The following is a 10,411-nucleotide window of genomic DNA, read 5'->3' as shown; positions in this document are numbered from 1 at the left end:
ACCATTTCCTCCTTTTATTAGGTCCCAGTTTCAGCTAACTAGAGGAGCTTTTCCCTTGACTTCAACCATGCCCTGGCTCAAGTTCACTCGCACATGTCCCTTTGCTCCCGACGCTGGGTCAGCTCCTGATTGCTCAGTAGGTAGTCATCAATGAATGTGAAGATTTCCTCAGGGGTGACAGGTTCCATGTAGCGGTCTCGGTCAATACCCTGCTTGTCAATCAACACCATGTTGAAGTAGGAGCGAGTGAGGCGCTGAAATTGCCTAGAGAGAGCAGCCCAGGGAGGTATGAGACCTTGTCTGGGCACCCATCCCCACAGGCTCTACTACCCTCTGACTTTTTGCAGCTCCACTCATGGACTAATTCCTTCCCCACCTCATCCCTGGTCCCCATCCCCTCTACTTCCTGTCTCAAGTCTCTTTGTTTTTCTGTGTTCCGATTCTACTCTTGCTGCCCCTATGCATCTAGTTCTGCTAAGCTGTCCCTTCCTCACCTCAGCTGCAACAGCTTTGTTATTAACAGGCAGTGCTTTCATTGTAGGCCCCTTTAAGCAGGGCTATCACATATTGCTGTGCAGGCTGCACAGGGTGACTCCAGGGGCCACCCGCTGCAGAGACTATGCTGTGTATGCACATCATACATGGCAGCCCTTAGGTTGGTAAATACCTTCTGGTTAACTCTTCCATCTGTAGCTGCAAGTCTGCAGTCTCCCTCTGAGTGTTTTCTAGTCTCTTCCCTAACTGGGACTGAATCTTTCTGTCCCCACTGAGACTGCGCTCTAGAGGCAGGTATAGTTTCTCTATTGTTTAGAGGCACTGCTCTAAAACAGAGCAGTGATGGCTTTATTGGCCCTGAATATATGTGAAGGCATTAGAAGGGTGATACCGGATAGATAATGAGAAAGACCCACTTCTTCCATCACCTGTCACCTCTAATGTTCTCTTCCCCAGGAGTCGATAGATATTACTCAGATTTCAGTGCTTAAAGATGACTTTTGCGGCCAGGCATGGTGGCTCATGCCTGTAATCCCAGCAGGTTGGGAGGCGGAGGTGGGCAGATCACCTGAGGTCAGGAGTTTGAGACCAGCCTGGCCAATATGGCAAAACCTGTCTCTACTAAAAATACAAAAATTAGCTGGGCGTGGTGGTGCACACCTGTAATCCCAGCTACTCGGGAGGCTGAGGCAGGAGAATCACTTGAACCTGGGAGGTGGAGGTTTCAGTGAGCTGAAATCGTGCCATTGCACTCCAGCCTGGGTGACAAGAGCAAAACTCCATCTCAAAAAAAAAAAAAAAAAAAAAAGATGCCTTTTCCTCCTTTGGAGACTGAAGGCAAAGAGACGAGGCCAGAAAACAAGAGCAGGGGCTTATCTGAGTCAAGTTTGGGTTTACTGTCTCAGCCCTGGCTGTGCTTCAGAGTCCCCTCAGGTGCCTTTGAAAAGGCACATTCCTAAGGTGGTTTAGGGTGGGGCCTGCTCATCTGTATTTTAAGCCCTCATTTGATTTTGATGTTCTACCAAAGTAAAGAACTACTCTCTGGTCTTACCTAATGCATTCATAAGAGTTCAAACTCAAGAAGTGCCGCAAGAGAGTAGTGTCTGATGGTTTCCCATAGTCCGCTTTTGCCAGTGTCCTGCCTAGGGTTTCTCCCCCCGCCCCAGCCCCCCTCCCCCCATGTTTGGCAGCCTGCCAGCCAGGACCTGAGCTCCTCGATGATGTTGGCTGACAGCTGTTGCTCCCGGATGCGCCCCACCTCCTGAGGTGGCTGTCCCACCAGTTCAATGATGGTCACATGCCGCAAATCCAGTCCACAAGTGGATTGCTGGGAGGGAGAGAGAACATTTTAGGCAACAGAGCTGTGTGTTCAAACCTAAGGCTACTTGGCTGATTCCTCCTGGGACCATATGAAGCAGTGTGGGAAAGGAGCCCCTTCTCCCCCAATGATCACACAATCACACTGTGGGGTCTATGACAACCTGTTCCCTCTGTCATTCCTGAAGTACTTGCCCCAATAGTGTTTCTTTCATTCTACTGAAACCAGTTACACGAAGTGGGGTAGAGAAGAGAAATTCAATGAGTAAATTGCAGAAACATAATCATTGTTTAGCTTTGTATAGGTTTTAAATTACATAAGTTCTTGATGGATAGCCAATGTGATATGATAATGGCTGTTGTTTATTGAATACACAAACCTAATGCTTTGTAGACATAATCTAATCCTAACAACACCCCTCACAAGCCAGGTGGTGACAATAACATGCTGAGCCAAGATTCAAACTGAGGACTGATGCCCCCTGCCCAAGCGTGTGCTCTTTACCAATAGGCTACCTGGCCAGGGCCTTCGCTCGGTCTCCAGGATTTCTCCCAAATTGCGCCCAGTGCTCTTTTCATTACCCCTTGTTACCTTCCTTGCACTGGGCAGCGCAGCTTGCAGTCCTACCCCAGATCTCTGTCCTGCCTTGTCTTGCAGGATCACCTACTAGCCAGTTATCAGGGTGACGTTTAAAGAGGCCTTGAATACTCCCCGGCGCCCCACCTCTGTTTCATCTTTGGGCTTCCCCTCTAGCCCTCACCCTCAGAGTCACTATGCTTGCTGACAGGTTCCTTTTCTTGTTCTTACTCCCTTGCTTCCAGCTGAACTGTTACCTTTGTCAGTCTTTTTGGATATCTGGATGAATAAGGCCCTCTTTTTGGTCTAGACCCTCCAGGGTTTGTTTTTTTTTTTTTGTAAAACTGCTTCCATCCTGGGCCTCTGAATATTCACTTGGCAACTCCTAAGATTCAATCTTTAGAAACCTCCCAAGTAGCTTTTTCTCCCACATGGGTATCCAGCCCCTTGCAACTCCCCAGAGCTGCTTCTCTTCGTCTTGTCAGCACACCCTGAATTATCTCCAGTAACCTAGCCTGTTCTTTTATAAGTCCCCATAATCATATTTATTCTGTCCTATCAACCTCTCCCTACCAGTGGCTTTGGCTAGGTATCTCTTATGTTAAAAACTGCCATACAACTCTCTCATTTTACTTTGAGATATCATAATGCTTTTCCTTCTTTTCTGCTACTGGTAGTGGCTAAGAGCAGAGATTCTGCAGCCAGACTCCCTGTGTTCAATCCCAGCTCCACCACTTACTAGCTAGTGACCTTGGGCAAGTGACTTAATCTCTATGCATCAGTTTCCTCACCTATTCAATGGGGATAATGATAGTATCTACCTCCAAAGGGTTGTTGTGAGAATTGGATGAATATGTGTAAAACCCATAGATCAGTACTGGATACCTACATAGCACTTACTGCATAAGTGTTTGTTAGTGCTGTTATTCCTTGAAAACACAAACGTACTTAATTCCTAACATTTACATTTGATCATAGCTGTCTTGCAAGTCTCTTCAGAGTGCTTTGCCACACTCCCTTCCCGTCTTTCACCCAGCCCCCTGCAAGTCACAGCCACCACTCCAGTGACTTTATTGCCTTTTCAGTAAAAAGTTTTTTAAATGTGCTAAATATGTCTATGGTAAAACTGATCAAATGCTATCCACAAAAAGTTTCAGGAAGTAGGTAAGGTTTGGGCTGCAGAGAATAACTCTGATTTGGAAAAGGTAAGGGATAATTTACAGGAGCTAAGCCCTCTTTAGGGGAGTGGGCCTTACCTGTAGCATAGAGATCTGCATTTTATAATATCGGTTGGAAGGATCAGGAGCTGAGATGATGAGGAGTCGCTGTTTCTCATAGAATTGATCCAAGAGACCAGCAGCTGAGTTGACATTGACGTTAATCTTCATAGCTAGGGCAGAAGCAGGTGACCAGTCAGAGTATGGCTTTCTCCTCCATCCCAGCTTAGGTAACCTAACATCTTGAGGTGTTCCAGTCTTTCAGGTTACCTCTCTCTGGCTGTTTCTCCCATCCCTTGGGGGAAATCCTAAAAGAACACTTAGAGATTTTAAACCCTTCTTCTTGGGGTAGGAGTTGGCCTTTAAATTAGACACATCCCAGAACCCCCCTTTCCCACATCATATACATTGTTATTGGACCCCTGTGCCATGAGGAAGATCCTCCAAAGTTCCCCTGATCACCACATCCACTTGCCCCATTCCCCGGTTTCACTCACGAGTACAGATTGGTGGTGAACCTGACCACTGGCGGCTGGACTGACAGACCCGGGAAGGTGTCCCCTGGCGATCATAACCGCCATCACAGTGGTATTCACAGGTGGCACCATAGTTGTCCCCCGCTGAGGTGCAGGTGAGGTAGCCATGCTGCGGAGGTTTCAGAGTTGGGCAGCGTCTCACTGTCAGGGAGGAGCTCAAGTTAGAAGTTATGGTGTTTCTTATAAGAAGGAAAGGCTAAGAGGGTGCCCATGCTGGGCTTTCTAGACCAGAAGGCTTAGGATGATCAGAAAAATGGCTTTTCTATATTTCCACTGGCTGGGGACAGAGCTGGAATTTTCCTTTCTTAAGGAATTAAATCGGCCGGGCGCGGTGGCTCACGCTTGTAATCCCAGCACTTTGGGAGGCCGAGGCGGGTGGATCACGAGGTCAGGAGATCAAGACCACGATGAAACCCCGTCTCTACTAAAAATACAAAAAATTAGCCGGGCGTGGTGGCGGGCGCCTGTAGTCCCAGCTACTCGGAGAGGCTGAGGCAGGAGAATGGCGTGAATCCGGGAGGCGGAGCTTGCAGTGAGCCGAGATTGCGCCACTGCACTCCAGCCTGGGCGACAGAGCGAGATTCCGTCTCACAAAAAAAAAAAAGGAATTAAATCTGAAATGCAGACAAAGGTTTGTAAAGTCTGGAAACACAGGTGAATATACATGTTGTCATCAAAAGACTGACAATCTTTAAAAGAAAATATTACCATCTGTTTCCAGACTTTATGGACATGCTGTGTAAAGATGACTACCTTGCAGAATTCCTCTTAATAGCAGAAATAAGTTGGAGGAATCTTAAATGTTCATTGGTGGGAGAAGGGTTAAGCAAATTATGATATATTTTTAGAGTAGAAGATTATGCTGTCATTAAAAATGTTTCTGACGAATTTTAAAAGAACATGGGAAAATTACTTTGTTAATGAAAAGTGAAAAGGATGATTTATGATTGGATACACAGTACAATCTCAACTATATATTTTTTAAAGTATGTATAGAAAAAAGACTGGAAGGAAAATACCAAAAAGTTAACAGCAGTTGCCTCTGGAGGATGGGGTAATAGATTTTTCCCCTTTATATATTTCCTTATTTATCAAATGCTCAACAATAAGCATGAATAATCTTTATAATGAGAAAAGCAAAACAAAACAATACAACACAAAGCAAAGAGGAAGAATCAGGCAGCCAACACCACCAATTTTAGCAGAGGTGAATGACAGAATGAAGGCTGATTACATGTGATCATTTTGAAGTCTAAGAAAAGAAATGGATAAAGAATATCCTTGTGGATTTTATCTGGATTTAGGATAATGAGAGTCTTATTGATGAGAGTCTTGTTGGAGAGTCAAAGTTTCAGAAACATGTGTATGCACATGTAATGCTGGCTTCCTAAATAAGCCTGTTTGGTGAACTTGTTTTTCTCCTCTCCCAGTATAAATTAGGTGTGTCTCTTCCAGGCATAGAGAGGAGACACATGGGGTGGGTCAGGGTAGAGCAGGATTAATGAACAATATGGAAACTGAATAATTCTTTCTGACCTTGTACTTTCACAATGAACTTGCAGCTGGCCCGGTTGTAGGCTCGGTCATAGGCAGTGTAGCGAATCACATGCTCTCCTTCGGGAAAGTGAGAGCCAGGCTCAGGGCCCCGAAGTGTCACCCTGCATGGGACAGGGTGAAAGAAACACTGAGGAAAGAGACCCTTAGAATTGAAGTCTGAGGCACATCCCTACTGTCACCTTAGCCTGTGCAGTTTCAGTGTGACCAGCCGGAATGACTGAGAGAAGCCGAGGGAAGGCATAAGGGGCATCCATTATTCAGGCTCACCTGGTGATAGTACCATCAGCAGAATCTTTCACCAACGGTGGGTCCCAGTATACTCGAGCAGTCAATTTCTCTGGCTCTGCCATCTTCTCACGTGAGTGGGGACAGCGGATCTTGGGGGGATCTATGTCTGCCAAGATGAAAAATCACGTGCTGACTCGTGGACCCCTTGCTTTCCCTGGAGGGAACCCTTTGAAGCAATGCCACACACCACTGGGTAGGTAAAAAGTTCAAGGTGCTCAAGGAAACTGGGGAAGGAAATGCAACTTCAGGGGAGAAGATCATTTTGTTTAGCAAATACCCAGGGTGCCACCCTCATAGCTAAGAGGAATGCCTTCTGTGGTGAGAATTCCACATCTTTTGTCGATATAATGCTGGGGTGGCTCTTTGCACCAGGACAACTGGGAGCAACCAGCATTTACCTACACATACAGGCTCGCCTCCACTCCATCTCCCATCTTCCATGCAGATTCGGCTGCGATCACCTTCCAGGTGGTAGCCACTGGAACAGCTGTAGTCACAGCGAGAGTCAAGAAGGACTCCATTTGTGCAGGTGTAAGTGCCACTAGTGATGAATGGTAGTGCGTGGCATCTCATCTCTAAGAGAAAACCAAGTGGCAAGCTCAGTGGCTTGTGCGACTATCTGGAGGTGATGCCTGGGCATCTAGCACAGGGAGAAACATCAGAGAGAGCAGAAAATACAGAAACCCTACCTGAACTGCCCTTACACTTTTGTGCCTAACTGCCTTTTTCCCTAATTGTCTTTGTATTTTCATAAAGTATAGCAGCACCCTTGGGCAGGGGGGTGTCAAAAAAGTAAATTACTTGTCCAAGCATATAGACTTCAAAATCAGACCTAACACTGTACATTGTCAAAATCCATAGAATATACAACAAGAGTGGGCCTTAATAGAAACTATGGAATTCAGGTGACAATGATGTATTAATTTATGTTCGTCAACTGTAAAAAATGTACCACTCTGGTGGGGGATGTTGACAACAGGGGAGGCTGTACATGTGTGGGTGCTGGGGATAAATGGGAAATATCTGTATCTTTCATTCAATTTTGCTGTGAACTTAAAACTTCTCTAAAAAATAGAATCTATTTTAGAGGGGGAAGTAAAACAACTTATCAGGAGTAAAAAAAAAAAATCAGACCTGAGTTTGCATCCCAGTTCTACCTCTCACTAGCTCTGTAACTTTAAGAAGTTGCCTCATCTTTTTGAGTCTCAGTGTCTTCTTCAGTGAAATGTGGATAACTCATACGATTGTTGTATAAATTAAAAGAGACAATGCATATATCCTCTGGGCTCATTTAGGGCCTTAGCAACTGTTCATTTTTGTCTCTTATTCCTCAAATGCTAGATGCCCTTGAGCACGTTCAAAGCTTCTTTTCTCCTCCAGGCATACTCAATATAATTTTGGGGCTCCCGTAGGTACTGCTCAGCTGAGGCTCACTTACATGCTACCTTGGGCTGACTCTCTGTCTGGGCAAGAATACAAGTCAGACCAGTGCCTGGAGGGCCAGATGTGGTATTTGGTAAAAGAGGAATCCGTGTGCCTTGGACACCACATGTGGCAGAGGTGGAGCCTGTCACCATGGATTAATTGTGAGCCTATGCTTGCCAAAGTATTGTTGGAGTCACCTGATACTTGAGAGAAGGAGGCCATGTATTCCTTTAGGTTGTCTAACTTCTAATCCTGCCTAAGTTCAATTGTTGGAGCTTTGAATAAAGATCTGTATAAGCTATGTTCATTTTGTTGCTTGGCAAACCAGACTTAAAGATTATTGCGTTTTCTGTTTTCCAGTGTCCCTTTGTAAAGACCTATGCAAAAATGACCTTTCTGAAATCAGGGCGAAGAGAAAAGATTTGTCTCTTCAGATGAATGTGTTTGCTTAGTATCATATGACAGGAAAAATGATAGATCCAAAGCATTTGCCCTTTTGTCTCTTATGAGGAAAGTCAAAGCTAGATTCAGTGCTCAAATGTAGTAATTGACTCATTGTAGGCACCTGGAAATATGTATGTCACCATTATTTTAATTGGTTTTATGTTCACTTGTACTTTACAGCCCTATATTTTTCAATTGTGTCAGACCGATTCAAATTCCTGTTGAAAATGATGGGGTCTAAGTCCTGAAACAATTTAATTCCAGTCACCAAGAGGGGTGTGGTGACTGCCTGCTTTCTGGCTATCAAGCTTCTCTTCTCTTCTACAGCGTCTTCTCTGACCAGCCCCATTTCTATATGAATGCTCAGCACTTCTGCATCCAGTTACATGACATTGATGTGCACACATTTGTGTTTCTATCCCATTCATCTATAAGCAGCCTGGGAGTACTTGAAGAATTAAGTAACACAGGAAGTGACCAATACAGGGCTGTGCATACATGGGTGTCCTACAAATGGTGTTCTGCCATGGACATATGGACAGGAAAAGCTCAGCTGCTAAAAGGCTGCGGAACTTGAGTAAGAGGTAGAGATTTGGAAGCTGAAGGGGGAAATGATTTGGAATGTGTATATATCAGCACTTTCACATTCTAGACTTAGGGATTTTTCTTCTGACTTTCAGAAGAAAATGAAGAATAGCAGATGTTTCACAGCTCCACTGCCAAGGTCTTCTAAGGCTACAGGCCAGGAAGTACAGCAGTTGACCACAAGTGGAAAAGAGTCTAAGACCACACATCCTTAGGAGCTCCAGAAGAAGATCTAGGTCCGCAACAGACCTCAGGCCCAAGCCTTAGCTCTGGCTGTGCACTCCTGGGCTCCCCAAGACAGAAGAGCTGGTGGCTAGTTAAATGCTCATATTGCTTGGGCAGTAACCCAGAGAAACTGAACTCGAATGTTAGAATGGGGAAAGGCCCTGCTGGGGGGCTTATGGAATAGTCCCAATTTGTACTTGAGAGAAGGGCATATTAGTAACACCTCCAGGCATATATCCTCAGCAGCTGGCTGGCTGGCTTCTCTCACATACATGCGTCAGCATATGCACACACACAACTTACGCCTGCAGTAGGCAGTTCCAGACCAACGACGGCTTGGCAGGCATTGCACCGACCTCCTTCCAATCAATCGAAAGCCCCGGTCACAGGAGAGCTCACAACGCGTGCCCAGGCTGCTGTGATAATTTCCTCCCCTCGGTGAGTAGCATGTGGCTTCTCCATCCTGGATATTTAATGTATAACACCATCGGGGGACTGTAGCAATAGAAGAAAGGCAAGCTAGAAGTACAGTAATCAAGACAGTGTGGTCTTGGTGAAAAGACAAATAGGTCAATGGAAAAAAAATAGAGAGCCCAGAAGTAAACTCACACAGGTGTGTCGAAATGATTTTTGACAAAAGTGCAAAAACAATTCAGTGGAAGAAAGATAGCCTTCAAACAAATGGTGCTGGAGCACTTGTACTTCCATATGCAAAAAAAAACCCCACCTCGACCTAAGTCTCACACCTTTTACAAAAATTAACTCAAATGGGATCATGGACTTGAAAAAACAGGAGAAAATCACTGGGATTTAGAGCTAAGCAAAGTGGTCTTAGGTATGACACCAACAGCATAATTAATAAAAGAAAAATTAAAATTTGTTTTTTTGAGATGAAGTCTCGCTCTCACCCAGGCTGGAGTGCAGTGGCGTAACCTCAGCTCACTGCAAGCTCCGCCTCCCACGTTCACGCCATTCTCCTGCCTCAGCCTCCTGAGTAGCTGGGACTACAGGCACCTGCCATCATACCCGGCTAAGTTTTTGTATTTTAGTAGAGACGGGGTTTCACCGTGTTAGCCAGGATGGTCTCGATCTCCTGACCTCGTGATCCTCCTGCCTCGGCCTCCCAAAGTGCTGGAATTACAGGCATGAGCCATTGCGCCCGGCCAGAAAAATTAAATTTTAATAAATAAATTAATGAATTAATAAATTGGACCTTGTCAAAATTAAAAATTGCTCTGTGAAAAGACGAAGTCATAAAAGGGACTAGTATTTAAAATATAGAAAGAACTCTCAAAACATTGAAAAAGCAAACAATCCAGTTAGAACATGGACAAAAGATATAAACACACATGGCACTGAATAGGATATACCAATGGCAAATAAGCACATGAAAAGATGTTCAGCATCATTAATCATTTGGGAAATGCAAATTAAAATCATAATGAGATACTGCTTATATATCCATCAGAGAGGGTATCCTTACAAAAACTGGTAATACCAAGTGTTTGTGAAGATGGAGAGAAACTGGAATTCTCATATATGGCTGGTGGAAATGCAAAAATACAGCCACTTTGGAAAATATTTTGGCTATTTCTTATAAAGGTAACACCTACCTTCTTATAAAGAAAGGTACACTTGGGCTGGGCGCGGTGGCTCACGCTTGTAATCCCAGCACTTTGGGAGGCCGAGGCGGGCGGATCACGAGGTCAGGAGATCGAGACCAGGGTGAAACCCCGTCTCTACTA

General features: G+C 45.0%; 1 protein-coding gene across 1 annotated transcript in view; it reads right to left on the bottom strand.

Annotated features, from left to right (window-relative positions):
• SRPX2 (sushi repeat containing protein X-linked 2) overlaps window positions 1-10,411 on the bottom strand; it is a 25,446-nt gene continuing 15,035 nt past the window's right edge. The window contains exons 3-10 of the mRNA XM_032757264.2: window positions 8,970-9,161; window positions 6,386-6,562; window positions 5,967-6,093; window positions 5,679-5,800; window positions 4,104-4,283; window positions 3,646-3,779; window positions 1,701-1,822; window positions 1-264 (exon numbers count right to left, since the gene is read on the bottom strand). Coding sequence (XP_032613155.1) covers window positions 84-264; window positions 1,701-1,822; window positions 3,646-3,779; window positions 4,104-4,283; window positions 5,679-5,800; window positions 5,967-6,093; window positions 6,386-6,562; window positions 8,970-9,161 — 1,235 coding nt within the window. The 3' untranslated portion in view covers window positions 1-83. The remainder of the gene's footprint in view (window positions 265-1,700; window positions 1,823-3,645; window positions 3,780-4,103; window positions 4,284-5,678; window positions 5,801-5,966; window positions 6,094-6,385; window positions 6,563-8,969; window positions 9,162-10,411) is intronic.

This window comes from Hylobates moloch, unplaced genomic scaffold (assembly GCF_009828535.3).
Source record: "Hylobates moloch isolate HMO894 unplaced genomic scaffold, HMol_V3 SCAFFOLD_7, whole genome shotgun sequence".
In the NCBI taxonomy this organism is placed as follows: domain Eukaryota; kingdom Metazoa; phylum Chordata; class Mammalia; order Primates; family Hylobatidae; genus Hylobates; species Hylobates moloch.
This window is presented reverse-complemented; position numbering and strand designations above follow the sequence as displayed.